This window comes from Grammomys surdaster, unplaced genomic scaffold, assembly GCF_004785775.1.
Source record: "Grammomys surdaster isolate TR1022 unplaced genomic scaffold, NIH_TR_1.0 125793, whole genome shotgun sequence".
Classification (NCBI taxonomy): Eukaryota; Metazoa; Chordata; class Mammalia; order Rodentia; family Muridae; genus Grammomys; species Grammomys surdaster.
In genome coordinates, this window is record NW_021620624.1 from 618671 (window position 1) to 636360 (window position 17690).

General features: G+C 42.9%; 1 protein-coding gene across 2 annotated transcripts in view; it reads right to left on the reverse strand.

Moving 5' to 3' along the window:
- Positions 1-109: 109 nt before the first annotated feature.
- The window catches only part of Napepld (N-acyl phosphatidylethanolamine phospholipase D), a 36123-nt gene continuing 18542 nt past the window's right edge, over positions 110-17690 (reverse strand). For both annotated transcript variants that reach the window (XM_028789180.1, XM_028789179.1), the window contains exons 3-5: positions 11919-12565; positions 7134-7248; positions 110-1471 (exon numbers count right to left, since the gene is read on the reverse strand). In XM_028789180.1, coding sequence (XP_028645013.1) covers positions 1337-1471; positions 7134-7248; positions 11919-12565 — 897 coding nt within the window. In that variant the 3' untranslated portion in view covers positions 110-1336. The remainder of the gene's footprint in view (positions 1472-7133; positions 7249-11918; positions 12566-17690) is intronic.

Sequence of the window (17690 nt, forward strand, 5' to 3'; positions counted from 1 at the left end):
TATATATATATATATATATATATATATATATATATATATAAAACTTGCTATGTTTTGTACCATTGTTCTAGAAAGCAGAAGCAGAATGTACCTTCACTAATACCCTGGTAACTCACTTCCTTAAGGTTCATAACAAACCTGTGAATACAGAGGTGTACTGGGACAAAGACTCTGGTCAGCAGATACCCACAATCTTAAAAGGAAAATAACTACTGGCATTTCACAATGGCTTACTAAAGGGTACAATTGTGCTTATAGGTCATTTAATATAAAAATATATACCACATCCAAGTCATGTAAAACATACTTATAAATCTTACTGACATATATGAGGTTAGAGCTGAGAACAGGATAGAGAATGTAGAAAGTGAGAACAATTCCAGTGCATGATGGATTCACACCTAGACTCTCCATTCTCTCCTCTGGGAGATACTTTAGTTACAGTTGTGCGTGGCAGAAAGTCTGCCTTTGAAATTAAAGACTTGCCCCAAGTCTCAAACCCACTCTTCCCTTCTCTGCCCATCAGCCTTGAACCTCGGAAATGCAGCTGTGTAGATGATGCCCTCTTAGAAATGTAAGTACATGATGCTCGTGACTGCACACGAATGTGAACACTTGATGCCAAAGAGCTGCTTTTCATCATAGTTAAAATGATAATTTTATGCAATGTATATTTGACCACAATAAAAAAAAATCTATTTTAGAAAACAATAAATTTAGCCCAAACACCTATGTTCTTATGCTTAACAAAATAAAATCACTTAACATCTGGCACTTAAGCTAATGTCTTCTCTCACTTGTAGCTCTAGTTGGCCTTGAACTTGTCATCTGTCTGCCTTATCCTTTGGAGTCCTGGACTGCAGGCGTACATCTGCACGGCCAGCAGTTAATCACCGTGGAGGTCAAGCTTATCATTATATGAATATAATAAGAAAGGTGTGTGTATGCGCACTTGCACGTACACGCACGCATGCGTGTGATCTAGGTAAGTAAGCTAGACTCTCCTTTGTAGAAAGCCCTGAATAGAAAAATGGAACTTTAATGTCAGTTTTTCACAACCTCAGAAATTTTACTGCCACTAAAATAGAGTGTTTTGATAAAAAATAATATTTTGTAATGTTTGTATCATTGGTATGATTTTTTTAAAAATCTATATTGGACAGTTTCTTAAATAACCCATCCCTAGACTTCCATAGTTTATATAAGGGAGTCTTATCAGTTGGCAAGTTATAATACAAAACAAAATACACACTTGCAGAAATTATTTCCTTGTGAAAAGTGTCATAATATTTGAATTTCTTAGTCTTTTCATTTGTTGTCATGAAAATTCCTATTTTCATGTTTCTTCAAAAGCTTTATCATCAGTATTCAAGTACCGCGACTCTCCATGCTTCAGGACGAAGAAATCCTCACAGGAAAGTCCGTATCTCTCTAAAGCTTCACTCAGCCTCAGCGGTGGCTCTAAGTAATGCTGGTGGTGACGGGAAGAAAAGGAAAACTTAGAATCCACATACTTGATGGCTATTCCAAACAAGCACTCAAACTAAAAACAAACTCCAAACACCAAAAGTTGCCTACATGAGGCAATTCCCTTTCTTTTAAGTGAACCATTAGCAAATGAGACAAATATGGCTTCTTACCCAATTGAAGCCATTAATTACAAAAAACGAAGTCACAAAAACTGTCCAGTGCTGGATAGAAGTCCATCCAAATGTCTGTGTGTGCACATGTGCCACCTTGCATCAGTGACATTAGATTACACAAAATCTGATCCTGATCTCATGATACAATTTCAGTGTAACTGGAATCAATACCAAGAAATTATACTAGAGGATTGGAAGTTAACATTTAAGCTTGTGGGACTCTGTAGATCCGTGTTTGTGTGGACAAGCAAATACTTTTGGTTGGTGGCACCCACAAACCATGCCAGAAGATGAAAGTGGCTCCCAGGAACAGACACTGCAGTACAGCCCCCCCACCCCCCGCAAACTCCCTGCATTTCCTCAGTGATCTTAGCACCATAAAAAAATGGCACAAAGCATGCTTTAGAATGATTTTTGCACACGTGAATATTTTCTTAAAAAGTTCAAAGTATCTTGGCAAAATGCCGTGGCAGGCAAGGATACTAGATGTGGAGCCTGGGGCCCTGAGTTAGATTCCCAGACCCACGTGGTATGCAGTGAAAACTGACCCTCTCTGACCTCTGCATCCATGGCACATATGCTCTGTACAAATACACAATGTAAATTATTTTGAAAGTGCAGACCAGCTTGCTTGGTCCTTTTGGCTGGGGCAGACACCTAGCTGGTCTGCTCCTGTGAAGACACCGTATCCTGAGCCATCCTAGAGGAACCAGTGCACTCAGAGCAGCAGGATTTCAGGATCCCAGAGGCAGTCTGAGTCCCAGCAGTTCTTCTACCCAGGAGCTCAGGATCACAGAGCTCTGGACTCTGAGGAGTTCTGACACAAGCCAGATAACAGGACAGAGAGGCTCTAGGCAGTAACAGTGAGTACAGGTAGCACCAGAGTTAACCAGATGGCAAAAGGCAATCGCAAGAACATAAACAACAGAAACCAAAGTTACTTGGCATCATCAGGACCCAGTTCTCCCACCATAGCAAGCCCGGACACCCCATTACACCAGAAAAGCAGGATTCAGAATTAAAATCACTTCTCATGATGATGATAGAGGACTTTAAGAGGAACATAAATAACTCTCTTAAAGAAGTACAGGAGAAAACAGGTAAACAGGTAGAAGCCCTTAAAGAGGAAACACAAAAATCCCTTAAAGAACTGCAAGAAAATACAACCAAACAGGTGAAGGAATTAAACAAAACCATCCAGGATCTAAAAATGGAATAGAAACAATAAAGAAATCACAAAGGGAGACTACCCTGGAGATAGAAAACCTAGGAAAGAAATCAGGACTTGTAGACACAAGCATCACCGACAGGATACAAGAGATAGAAGAGAGAATCTCAGGTGCAGAAGATACCATGGAAAACATTGACACAACTGTCAAAGAAAATGCAAAATGCAAAGCTGAGGCAGGCGGATTTCTAAGTTCGAGGCCAGCCTGGTCTACAGAGTCAGTTCCAGGACAGCCAGAGATATACAGAGAAACCCTGTCTTGAAAAACTGAAAAAAAAAAGAAAGAGGAGGAGGAGGAGAAGGAGGAGGAGGAGGAGGAGGAGGAAGAGGGAGGAGGAAGAGGGAGGAGGAGGAGGGAGGAGAAGGAGGAAGAGAAAGAAGAGGAGGGAGGAGGAGGAGGAAGAGGAGGAGGAGGAGGAAGAGGAGGAGAAATGTATAAGAACACTGCCAGAGATACAAGCATACTAATAAATAATATTTGTGCTAATTCTCAGAGAATTTCATAAAGTGAGCAATCTATTTCAATAATATCCACTCCTTATCCCCTCCCTCACCTCCTCCCAGACCCATCCCCTCCCCAGCCCCCATTCCAACTTCATCCCCTTTTTTAAGTTATTTCTGTTCTAATTAAATCTCTATGCTGTATAATAGCTTCTTTTTTTTTAATTCATTCGAAATGTCTTTTTTTCCTAATTAGAAAGGCTGTGGCATTTGGAAGTTAGAAAACAAGTCAAAGTTTCTGAACTAATCACGGGTGGAGAGCGTCTCTCCCTTCTATGGGGACTATCTTCCAGGCATCGACAGAGTGTGCCAGCTCGTCCTTACTCTAACACAGAGACAAACAGAAAGGGAAGTAAGCTATCTGACAGCTTATTATGTTCTGGGGAAGAAAGTGCTGGAAATGAGATCTGTTTTAAAGACAATAATCTGGGGGCCTTCCAAGAAAGTCCCCTCTGTGTACACCCAACAGCCTGGGCTGCTCAGAGCACTGTAGGCAAGCATCAGGCTGAGGCTGCTCAGGGCACTGTGGGCAAGGAAGTTTTCACCCAGAACATGAGGCTCTCAGGTCACGCTGTGTCGTGATTTGATTCTAATTGTAAAGGTCACCAACGTCTCCTATAGAGATGAACAGAGTGTATAATGTGTGGCGTGAGGGCTGAGCTCTGTGAGGGTGAGGAAGGAGGCAGCTCTGGCTAGAGGAGGAGACATCTCAAATGCAAATATGGCTGGGTAAGGATCTGATTTAGAAAGGTGAGAGAAGCCAGACAGGAGGAAAATGAAGGGATATGAGAAAGGGGAAGTTCCTTCACCAATCCCTAGTTTATGTTCCCCACTGACCGAGAGTCAGAACTTTAGACACAACTAATAAATCCACAGGAAAGACTGTCTGCACAGTGTCTTACACTCTTCCTGAGCAGCATCCCAGACAGAAATAAAACAGCTGATGAACCACGGTTAAAGCTAGAAGTGTGCTTTAAAGCTTTGTAAGCTTCTAATACTTTATCTACTGAGCCATCTGTATAGCCCCAAGCATATCTTTCTGAAAGCCTGCGCTTGAAATCTGCCCTTGATGTTTACTGCTTTTGTTTTGTGTTTTGTTTTTTTCAAGACAGGGTTTCTCTGTGTGTAGCCCTGGCTAGCTTCGAACTCTCGAACTCAGAGATCCGCCTGCCTCTGCCTCCCAAGTGCTGGGATTAAAGGCATGCGCCACCACCGCCCGGCCGTGTTTACTGCTTCTTAATACTGAGTCACCCTGATTCTGATTGAACCTGCAATTCCCTTCTGTGGCTTACGATCCCAGCTACACATGAGTCAAGGTCTCTAGAAGCAACTCCTCAGACTGCCCAGCCAGTCTGGGCTGCTTCTCCTCATTGCAGGACTGGGCCAGGCCTGCTGCCTGCAACACTCAATCCTTACAAGGAGAGATGAGATAACCAACAAAATATAAAACCCAGGAAACTTTTTTATTGGGGCTTAACATGTAACATGAGTATCTTCCTCCCTGTTTATTTCCCATTTGGAGCTATGTTTAGAGGGTCACTGACAGCATTCAACTACTAAATAACTTAGTGTTGCAGCCTATTTGATCACACTGTGAATCCCAAGATTGTGTTATTTACTGAAAAGCCCTGTTTCTAGTTGTGGTTCAGCTCAGCCTTAGCACACACCTTGAATCCCTCTGGCTAGAATACAGACACACACTTACTACACACCTTTAATCCCCAAAAATGAAGGTAAAGTTAGTTTGTAGAAAGATACACCCATATTTGAAAGTAATGTCTAATTGAGTAGCAAAGTGATGAATTGGCGAAATATTTGACAGAATAGGATATGCCCAGCTGTCAAGAGACAGGAAAGGGAAGCTATTTAAGGGGTTGTGCAGAGAGGGGGAAAAGGAGAAAGGCAGTTTTAAAAGGACAGTCATACAGAGGTAGGACATGGAGAGAACAAGCCAGATATAGATGAAGACAGAATGAGCCAAAAATGAGAAGGAGTCGGAACATTAAACAGATTGCTAGAGGTAGTCTGAGGTCAAGCAGAACAATCCTGGAGCCATAAGGGAAGAGAGAGAAGCCAGACTGAATCAGTCAGCTTGGAGAGGAATTTGAACAAGAACAGCTGAGTTGAACCAGCCAGGCCAAGATCAGAAAGAACTACATAGGGGTAAGCTTATTCAGCAGCAAGTCTCAGAGGCTGAAAACATTGTAGACCTAGATAAGATTGTATGGAGGCCAGAAGCTTCCAAGATTAGACATAGGTTAGCAGACGGAGGCAGTAAACCCCGGAGATGACAATTACATCAGACTAAAAGATACTTTTAATCTTTATTTATACTGTTTTCTGAGAGGTAATTCAGCACGATGCTTGAAGGCTGAATAGTGAGACGATTCTTGACATCTGAGGTTCAGATCCTCGCCTTGTTTCCCCATCTCAGCAAAGACCCCTCATGACTTGCCCGTTACTCAAGCTGAGTCTTCAGACCTTCCTTTACAAAAGCTTAATAAATACAACTATTCCACCTAGGTCACTAACAAGATACACATGGGACATCCACACACAGAGGCACACAGAGATGGCAGAAGAAACTGTCATCAAAAGGCAGTATACACATGCGACAGCTTGCCTCTTGCCAAATGCACACATGTCCCTCAGGTGGGCATGCCTGCCTCCTGGCTCTGTGGGTTTTCATTTATTGATCCATCCCACCTCCGGCAGCATGGCTAACAACCTGCTGCATGACACAGGGTTTTCTCATCATAAAATAGACATTTTAACTAAGGAGTGGGAAATGAGCAGGGAGCGGGTTAGGTAATTCTAGAACAAACCATATCTTAGGAAGGGACTAGGCCAGAGACAAAGAAGAGCAAGAGGGCTAAAAGCAGCAAGAAAACACTGAGTCTCTACAGAGAGGTCCTGGGAGATAGAAGGGGCCACAGAGCGCCAAGGAGAAGTTGACTTCTAACCCGCTTCTAAACTTGTCCTGGTCTCAGATCCAGAAACCAAGAGACATTTCTCTAGACTTGCCTGATCCTAGAACCCAGGCTGGCAGCAGACCTCTGGGGAATCAATCCCCTAAGGAAGGGTCAGTTCTTCTGATGGAGTTAAAGAATAAACCACATTTACCCCAACATCAGAGATGACAAGCACTGAATCAAAGTTAACTGGATAGGTAAGATTCCTCTATCCCAGCTCTCCTCTCTGCTGCCTTCCACCACCCACTCTCCTGCTGAACAACTCTTCACTTCCCTAGTGTGTGCTGCCCCCTTATGCTCTGCTCTTTCCTCCTCTGTAAAGATGTAAAGATGGCCCTCTTGACAGTGGCCACATGAAAAATTTCATCTTCCATGAAGCAATTCCAGATCCCTTTGTTTGAGACCAATTTATCTGTCCTATATTATAGCACTTCCGCATTCCAGAAAACAAGCCATGTTCATGTGTGCTAGCTTCTACTAGAACACAAGCCATCTGGAGAGTGGGCCATGACAGTTCATGTTCAACACCATACAGAGATAACTGGATAAGCACATACTTTGTTAACTGGAGAATCAGCCTAAGCAAGAGCGCACCATGCAGGTTTTATTCATACTGTTTCCAAGTATTATTTTACTACTAATTACGCTTGGCCTCACCAGTTCATGTGGTAATAACTGTATGGCATTGAATACCACAGTGCTGTCTCTCAAAGCCAAAATCCCACCAACAGCCAAACACACAATCAAAGCCAGGTTGTTTGTTTGTTTGTTTGCTTAAATCAAACTTACCTCATTAGCCAAGGCAAAAGTCCCCCAGTGAATTGCCACAGATTTCTTTGTTTGAACGTCAATGTGAATCCTTACAGCATCTTCTGGGTCAGCATGCTGGTATTTCATAAACCATCTGATGAAACACAGCAATTAATTAATTAATCCAGCCTTTGAAAACAGCCTTCATCCAAATGACTATTTCATCTAGTCAACATTTAATAATCTGCTGATCTGGAGAGAGAGCTGTGCAGTTAAGAGCACATGCCACTTTGTCAGAAGACCTGAGTTTGGTTCCCAAATCAGGCAGTTCACAACTGCCTATAACCCAAGCTCCAGGAGATCCAATGCCAATGTCCTTGGACACTTGCATACACAGACACGCACTCACACAGACACATACTCAGACACACACACACATATTCAGTTAAAAATAAAATGAGAAAGACTCTTTACAGGGCTATGAACGTTTGAAAATGTAGCAGCTTTTTGTATTCACAGTTTTCACATTTTTTTTAATTATTTGAGAATACGATGTGTACATGTAGACAACGATTATTTGTGCAGCATCTCCTATTCCTTGGGTTGACTCTATGTCAGTGCAACTAAGACGGAATCACTAGCAGATGCAGCAACAAACAGGAAGGAGCCACCTCCATCCACTTCTCAGCCACCAAATTCACACCACGCTCATCTGGAAAGTGTATGCTACTGCTCCGTGATTCTGATGTAACTACTCTGGGCTGGGACACTGGTGTGGGGCTTTTGTGGCCAGAGTTGAGAATTCCAGGGGAGGCACACAGCAGTGAGGAGAAGGAGCCCAAGAGCACGTGTGGAGGCACGTCAAGACTTAACTGTGAGAAAGCAAGCAGGGCTGGAGAGACAGCTCTGCAGTCCAGACTGTCTGCTGCTCCTTCAGAGGACCTGAGTTCAGCTCCCAGAACTCACATCAGGTGGCTCACAATGGCCTGGAACTCCAGCTGTAAGGAACCGGACCCTATTCTGACCTCTGTGGGCACCCAAACACAAGGCACTTACTCACACAGACACAGAATATGCATAAATATTAAAAACAAAACCTTATGCTGGGCATGGTGGTAAGAGGCACAGGCAGGCAGATTTCTGAGTTCAGGACCAGGCTGATCTACAGAGCTAGGTCCAGTACAGCCAGGGCTACAGAGAGAAACCCTACCTCAATAAATAAATTATAAATGCATATATATGTATATATATATGCATATATATACACATATATATAATCACATATATATTTGGCTTAGAATCATATATATTTACAGTCAGTAAAACCATTTCCCCTCTGTCCACTTTTCTCTGGGGGCATAAAGTAAAAATCTTGCATGTATAAATTGCTAAACAAGTGAGTCTCAAGCTTTGTTTCATATTTATTTTGATTTTTTACTGATGCTGTATTTTAAAAGCATGATTTAATACTTTAAAAAGCAAATACTCTGCAATTTTAGGAATGAATCAAAGAAATGTAATAATGGGTAAAGGATTGGAAGCCAAACTTGAGTTACTACAGAATAAAAATATCATACAGATATAAACTAACCAAATAAAAGAGCCAAGAGTTAATGTATCAATTCAGGAACTGTGGCACACAAACCTGTAACTCTGCCAGTCCACATGAGGACCCTAAGTTCAAAGCTAGACTACATTTCCAAGACTTTTTCCCAAAAATAGTGTACAGTGTAACGTGTACAAACTTTAAAGATAAGCAACAAAAAGTCCTACTGCTAGTCAAGGAATTTTTATTAAAACGTCATAAATCATAAAACTGGGCTGGAGAGATGGCTCAGCAGTTAAGAGCAGTGGTTGTTCTTCCAAAGGACCTGGGTTCAATTCCCAGCACCCATATGGCAGCTCACAACTGTCTGTAACTCTAGTTCCAGAGGAGCTGGCACCTACACATAGACATATGTGAAGGCAAACCATCAATGCAAATAAAAAAATACAAATCTAAAAAAAAATCATAAAACTGAATAGTGAGGTGCAGTAAAAAGACAGACAAATGACTACACATTCATATCCTGAAAGGGCAACTGAGGCCTTGGAACCAGCCCAGGCTCCTGAAGCACAGAGCCTCCTGGTCCCAGCTCCTGCCACTGCTAGAATGCCTTTGGAAAGTTCTCTCAAATTCCCTGAGCTTCTACTTCCATGTCTGTGAAGTATAAACTCTGATCCACCCTGGAAAGGACTTGTGACAGTTGGGTTACCTAGACAGCTTGTGAAAGCACTGAATGCAGCACCTACTCATAGATTTCTCCCAGAAAAATAACTAACGAAAACATTATCTTCAAGAAAAAAAATGAGTTGTTTTGTATACAAAGGACATGCACCTTTTGCTTTTTAAGCCATTGGTTTAGCTGAGGAAAAACGTTTTCTTCATGTTCTCTTCATCCTAATTTTACAACAAACGCTAGAGAGACCAAGGGGTGCGGGTTCTCACAGGCGCTCTGCCCTTCCTGGAACCCATCACAGAAGAGCCCGTCCATCTGCAATAGCACAAGGGTGATGTTTACTGTGCGCAGTTGTTGGGTGCTCCGGGAACCCAAAAACAAAGAAAGCCTGTGTCCTCAACAGGCTACAGAGCGATGTTCTGGACGTTCTGTCTTATGTCCTGACACTCAGGAATAGAGGCAAAATGGAAACAGTCTTGGTGAGCCTGCTCATTTAGTAAACAATCCGACTGCGAGTCACACTTCTTTTCTAACTTCATGTTTACCTGAAATGACTTTTTTTTTTACACTAGCAATTAAAATTAAAACATTAGTGCTAAGGACTCAGGCCAGTGATGGATCAGTTGACCTAGCTTGTTCCAGGATCTGGATTCAGTCCCCACATGAGAAAAGCAGGAAATGCTAAATTCCAGCTGACTTAGCTACAATGTCTGGGGATAAGAGACCCCAGAAGAAGGGATGAAATATGCCCAGCACAAAACTAAAAGCCAATGTTTTCTGAGTTTTGGTTTTTATTTTTTTTCCTATAATCAGCTTACATATGCACAGAATTCCTAAGTTTTATTTCTAAAACAGCTAGTATTGACAAAAACAAAACGCGTGCGCGCACACACACACAGATTCCACAATATATGTGAGCTTCCCATTGCTCTTAAAGCAAGCAATGCCCCCAGCGCCGCCTCTCACAGCCTAGAGAGCCAGCAGCACTGCAGAGAAGCGACCAGGTCGTAAGCATGCAGTTTGCTGCGTTGCCACAGACACATACATCAAGCGCATATGCTGCTGCCTGTGAAGACCTGTTTTCATAATAATAAAGAGATATTCTAATGTAGTGAGCAAAAACCAACACCATTTAAAAATAATCTGTAACAGTCTTTTTAAAGTCATCTTGATATTTTCTGAAGTTTCATGAGAACTAAAATAATTTGAATGGAAAAAGCAAAATTCAAATATTAATACTGACTTACAGTAGCTTTTGTTGTGGTATGTAGTGGTGGTGATTTTTCTGGAGCAGATCCTCCTGCTCAACCTCTAAATTTTGGGATTAGTGGCCTGTGCCACCACATCTGGCAAGTTGCAATGGTTTTAATAATTACCAAGAATCCAAAACAGGTGAAAGTATCTAAACCTACCCACAATGAAGAAACAAAACCAACTAACTAACTAGATGTAATAGAATAAAAGAACAGATATTAATCAGAAAAATGGTTTGATGAGCTTAAAGGTTAACAAATAAATTTGACAGAGACGGGGATATAGTTCAATGATAAGAGTGTTTGCCCAGCATGCAGAGAAAAATAAAGCAAAACTTGGTGTGTGTGCACATGTGCGCATGTGTATGTGGGCATGTGCAGGCCAGACCAGTTTTCCTCTGTCACTCCACCTTAAGAAAAAAAAACTTACCACATGTATTCATCCTGTCCATGTGACACAGCGTGTGGGCAAATGTAAGTATAAGTTGGAGGAGAACTCACAGGAGCTGATTCTCCTTCTAAGCTGTGGGTTCTGGGGATCACTCTGAGCCTCAGGGCTTTGCCAAAGTGCTTCTCTTTACCATTTCCCCAGAACTGATCTCACTGACTGGTTAAACTGGCTGGCCAGCGAACGGCCATTGAACACCCAGGACCCTCCCGCCGAATCCCCAGCTCTGGAATTATAGGAATGTGCTGGCAGAGAGGGCTTTTACACTGGGCTCTGAGGATGCAAGCTTGTGTCCCCCTGCTTGGGTAGGCATTCATTTTATTACCCGGTAAGCCAACCTCCTAGGCCACTTTGTTACAATCTGTTCTGTGCACTTTACTGGTACATCTGTTTGACTGCAATCACTGAAACCAGATCTCTTCCTTAAGGAGATTAAGACAGATAGTATTAAGAAAAGCAGCCAGTAACAGGGTCTTCTGGGTCCTTAATGGCAGTGTGGCTCATATCTGCTCTGAAAATGAGTGCTGAGTCCACAGTGGCCAGATAGAGCACTGAGCACCAGATTCTCTGCCTGCTCATCGACATTAAGACCATCGCAAGGACTAGAGCTATAAGCCAACTCCTTGCTTTCTCGCTCTGTTAAACATAGAAGAGCTGCAGGGCAGGGATCGGAAAATTCCAATCACAGGGTAAAAGACTGTCATCTCTAGAGAGACTCATCCATGTGAAAAAGGAAGAGCAAAAGGTAACGCTGGCTATTAGCTAGTAAGCCAGAGGCAGGGTGTACAGAAAATCGAATGTGAATCCGACTTCAACCTCCATCAATGATAACCAAGCCCACCACTAAAATCACAGACTACAGAGTCTCAGGAAGTCACAGCCTGTAAAGCGCACTCTTACGAACCTTGGTTCATAAGCTCCGATGGGAATAGCCGCAAGGTCAAAAGGACCAAACCTTTTCCCAATCTCTTCAAAAGCAGGGCAGTAGCCAGTATCCCCAGCAAAGAAGAACCGATTCCAAGGCCCGAGCACAGACCAGCTGCCCCACAGAACCTTGTTGTCGTCCAGGAGGGTCCTTTTACACCAGTGTTGGGAAGGCGTGAAGACGAAGGTGACCTTATCGTGGCCAGGGACGCAATTCTCCTCCCACCAGTCCAGCTCAATCACGTTCTCGCAGCCACATTTCTGCATCCAGTCGAGAAGGCCCAGCGGCACGAACCATCTCAGCTCACTGCCGAACCGCTCATTCAACGCGAGGACGGAGCCGTAGTCCAGATGGTCATAGTGGTTGTGACTGATGAGCACGGCATCTATTGGGGGGAGCTCGCTTACTGTACACGGGGCACGGCGAAACCGCTTTGGACCCACGTACTGCGAGGGAGAGGCGCGAGAGCTGAACATGGGATCCGTGAGGAAGATGAGTTCATCCATTTCCACCATCAGCGTTGCATGTCCCAGCCACGTGACTCGTAAGCCAGCCTCTCTCACTCCAGCGTCTTCAGGGTCACTGATAAAATATGGCTTAAGTACTGGGAGTTCTTTGTCAAGTTCCTGTATATATAAAAAAGAAAACAGCAGTATTTAAAGGTGGAAAGATATTACATCATCACAGAAAGTGTTCTGACCTAAATTTCAGAGAGAAGAGCTATTTGGGGATAACTGAAGTCATCCAACACGCCTGCTGCTTCTGCTCTGCTCTTAGACAATGTGTACCTCACTTCTTTCTAGATGTGCTTAGTAACAACAGTTTGGGGATCTATAACCCTGAATGTAAAAGCAAAAGGAAATGAAATTTAAAACTCTCAGTACTGCTAGGCTTATTTTTTGAAGGCTCTCTTCCGGAATACAGGCAGGAGACTGGCAGTCGCTGGCTCCTGTTGCCTCACTGAGCTGAGGGTGTGTTTGCTGTTGAAAAACCAGCCTGAGAAGCAGCCCAGTCCCTGGAACTTAGAAAGCAAGTGATGAAGACAGCTGATGTTTAACCCTTGGATCTTACAAACCTTACTTTTTGAGTGTATAAAATTCAAAACAAAACAGTGTGGTGCTTCCTGAGGGGGAGGGAGGGTCACATTCATAAATGGGTCTTCTCATTCCTTACTCTTACAAGGCCAGCTGACACAAGAAAGGGCAAAGAGACAAGGGAGAACAGAAACCAAGAAGCCACCCAGACAGTCTGAGTGAGAAGGCCCGACCAGGAAAACAAGGTAGAAGACAGCAGTGATGCCTCTAAAGCCCTTCAAGCTCAAGTTCACCATGTGGAAAATGGGTGTAACTGTACTTCATTGTCATGAGAACTGTATTAGGAACGGCTGGCTCACAACACACACTCTGAAAGTATTCCAAAAGAAGATAGTACGTCTCAACCCCGGGGAGCAAGCACACACCAGTCTTGCCAATTTCTTTTATCTCTACATAACCAGCAACCTCCACTTGAGCTCCTGAGTAGCAGCGAGACACATGAAAGTACTCATGACTGTTGGGCTGTCTTCGTGCCCACTCCATCCACTGACAAGAGCTGAAACAGTCTTCAACATTACCAAGCTGGACATGGGAGGTAACATTTACAACCCTAGCGCCTGGGAAGCTGAGGAAGAAGGATCAAGAGTTGAAGGCTAGTCTTGGTTAATATAGTAAGACTTGCTGAAAAGTTTTCATTGCTCTCCACTGCCTGACAAAACCCATCTCATCCCCTTGCCCAACAACCAGCTGCCTGCAGGACGGCCGGCTCTGCCCAGCTTGCTACATGCTCTCTTTGCTCTCCACACGCTCTTGAGCCCACACACTGGGAAACACTCCCTACTCCTAGGCTGAGTTCCTGACCCCCTGAATGACCCCATTTCTCAGACTTTCACCCTCTCAGTCTTTTGAGACTGTAATTAAATTGTACATCCTCCAAGGGACCATCCGTAAGTCTCTGCAGATGGAATGCATGTTTCTATAACACAGGCCTCTTCTAGGTATCCTGGTGTGAAGGTAGACTCTTATCTCTTGTCTTACTCAGCTCGGGAATCATTTGAAGTACCTGCCTAGTTTAGTGACTGTGACACAGGATGTGATCAATAAAAATTTTTGGATAAATGAACAAATGTTAGTATTTTTTAATTCTCAAATTTTACAATTAGGGTTAGTGAAAAATATCACATTGTATATTTGCAGAGAATTAAGAAGGAAAAATGTTTAAAAACAAAATGGGGAGCAAAAGGAAGAAAAGGAGTGCTGGAGAGCTGGCTCACCAGTTAAGGGCACCTGCTGGTCTTTCAGGACTTGGGTTCGGTTCCCAACACCCACATTAGGCTGCCTGCAGCCACCCCCAACTCCAGTTCCAGGCATCTGATTCCCTCTTCTAGACTCTTCAGGCATTTGCAAGCATGTGGTTGACATACTCAGGCACAAACATTCACATAAACTAAACAAGGAATTTTTTTAGAGAAAGGAAAGAAATGAATGTGTTAGGTGTAATACTAGCCACACAACAGTGACAATGACAAAATGCTATTGTAGCAAGTACTTTACTGAAGTACAGCATAAAATAACATTAGCAATAGCCACCCTTTATATAGATTTTACTGTTTAGATGCTGCATTGAGTCAAAAAAAGCTTAGATTTAATATAGATCAAAACACCAGAGATAAAAGCTACCTTCATTTTATAGATGAGAAACTATAGAGTTACACAAAGTTATCCTTACACAAGTCAGTCAGCTGGTCCCCATGCTTACATGCTTACCTTCTAATTAACTCTGTGTGTGTGTGTGTGTGTGTGTGTGTGTGTGTGTGTGTGTGTGTGTGTCTGTCTGTCTGTCTGTCTGTTACTAGAGATTGAACTCAAGACCCCATCCATGCTAAGCATGTGGTCACCTACTAAGCTACTTTACCTTACTAAAAGAAAGAGCTCAGGGAACAAGTATGTAGAATAGGGGAGATAAGATTACAAAACCACAAGGAAACATTGGAGATGGGGGGTACGTTCATTATCTTTATTGTGCCAATTTGTTCTGCGTGTGTCAATTTTAAAACTCATCCAATTATAGACTTTAAATATGTGGAACTTGTATTATGTTAACAAAACTATTTTAAAATGTTTAAGGAGAACCACATTAAACAGTGTGCTGAAATATCTGGAAAATAATGATCCCTGAAAACTAATGCACTTTGGGTTTGGTCTAGTTTAAAGACTGCAGCACGGTTTGTCTTGAAGGATACAGACTTCTTTGATGAGGGAGTAGCAGTAAACTGGTGGGTTGTTTTGCAGGGAATGCAAATCGCCCACTGATGTGGTGATTTGTTGGTGAAAGAAAATCCTGCTCTGCTCATCCAAAGCCACGCTCTGCAGGAGAAGACTTCCATGGGGAACCTTTTATGGTTCAAACAAACAACTTTTTAGCCAATGTGCCATTTTAAACATCCAGGCCAAATCCTATTATAAGCAACTCTTGGGATCCGTAGTCTTTGATTGTACTGGAATTTTTTTTTTCTGTGTCCACTGTACACAAGGACTACCTAGTCATTTCGGAACAAAACAAAGGATGGAATTTTCCAATGAGAGGGTAAGGGAATTTCCTGCAGCTGAAGAAAGTATAGAAAGTGTATTTTCACAATGAAAACACCTGCTAGGTACTGACTACAGGGATGAATAAAAAAAAAATCAAGATGTCTAGGTGAAATTTTAGAAAATAGGTACCAAGAAGATGGCTGGGTTTGTTCAGTGTAGGAGGTTTCAAGTCATGATAAAGTGGCTCTATTGCTTTGTGCCTGTGAGGGGCACCACTCCATGGCAGGGGATCTACAGCAAGGCCCAGAAATGAAAGGAAGGAGAAAGGAATGAGAGTCCCACTGTCATCTTCAAGGGCATGCCACCAAGAGCCAGAAGACTCCTACTGCCCCTACCTCTTGAGTGTTTCTACTGATTCACAATACCATCAGACTAAGGAATAACCCTTCCACACATGAGCTGTGCGGGTCAAGCAAGATTTAAACCACAGCAGAATAGCTCTCAGGACTGGGAAAGAAAGAAGGCCACACAGTCAGGGAAGAGCATAAAATTGGGAGGGCAGTCTGTTCTCCAGTTTGACAGGCCTCCTCCAAGTAATGACACTCTCAAGTATCTGTCTCCCTCCCTTCTTAAAATGGTGCCTGCCCAGGTGCTATTTTTTTCTTCCCCTCTGATCATAATAACAATCAGACAAGGTCACGGAGCCAACAACAGGCAAAGTGACAACAGCCTCTGAACAATGTTTGGCCTGTGAGCTGACACATTACCCTAAAGTTCCAGAAGAAACACCTGAGACAGCCCTGGGAAGAAACTGTTTCTCACCAGGCAACTAAATCGTGTATCCTGCTTCTGACCCACTTTCTTTAGACTATCAGTTAACATGCACATTAATCATACATTTCTTCCACAGCACTTTCAGATATATAGGTAAACAAATATAATACACTGTAACACGCTATAAATAGCATAATGTATAATTATTCTATTTAAATATTTTTTTTTTTTGTCAGAGTAGTGACTTAAGGCCATGATCTACTCATAAAATGACCTCCAGAAATCTGATTAAATTTGAGTTGACCTCGGGTCTTGAGTCCTCACTCATCTTCTCTGATTTTGTTTCTGTTTGATGTTTGGGGACTTGGGGACTGTAACTGCACCAGGAAAATGCTCGTCCTTTCAGCATGTTTTTAAAATGTGTTTAAACAAAGTTAAAGTTTTCACTGAAATAAGGGAAGCCAACATGCATCTGATCTAATTCTAGGCTTTCACAGAAGACAAGGAGGAAATAAGACAGGGAAGATGTCATCAATGAGACACACGCTGGAGTAGTGAAAGGCGGATTTTTTTTTTCAGATTAGACTAAATTCATTTTTAAGTGTCATACTCAAAGATATGAGTCCCCTGAAGAATCCAGTTGTACGTAGTAGCCCTCCCTCTCACGTCTCCACTTGACTCACCATCGCACTGGTGTTTTAATACACACACAGCTGACTGACTTAGTCTATTCATGCTTTAGCACATAACAGAGTGTGTCCAGCACACAGCACGTGCCCAGTAAATACTGGCTAACTGACCGAGTAAATGGACACACTTGGGCGTCCCTAACACCCATAACGGTGCAGCCAATGGCAGTGCACCTCCTTGCATGTGTGCTCCTCTGCGGCTTTTCCTACTTTTCAGGGGGGACAAATATTCCCGTAAAGCCCACTGGCCTGGCAGGTCCTCAGAGGCAACCCAGTTTCTAGAATCTCTCAAGCCTGAAGAGATACAACTGTGCGTTCATGTAGCCACTGATTCTTTGAAATGAAACAACACTGAACTTCTCACTGATAACCTCTATTTTTAGAAGCTGTGGCTCAAAACAAGGAAGAGATTTACACCAACAAAACCACACAACTCACCATCCTGGTCTTAGACTTTAAGCCCTCTCCTCCAGTTTGACTGTTTCTTCTCAGACGGAGTTCATCAAGGGAGGAGGAGGCCAAGTGAGACGGTACACACCTGTAATCCCAGCAATCAGGGAAGGAGGCTGGCGGACCACAAAGTCAAGGCTAGTGCAGGCTACCAGCAAGCTCCAGTAAATCACATAGAGAGCGGAGTCTCAAAAACAAAAGTTTTCTTGTCCCTTTGCCTCATCCTAAAAAGCACTGAATATAAATGTTTATTAATCTCTAGCCTAATTCTA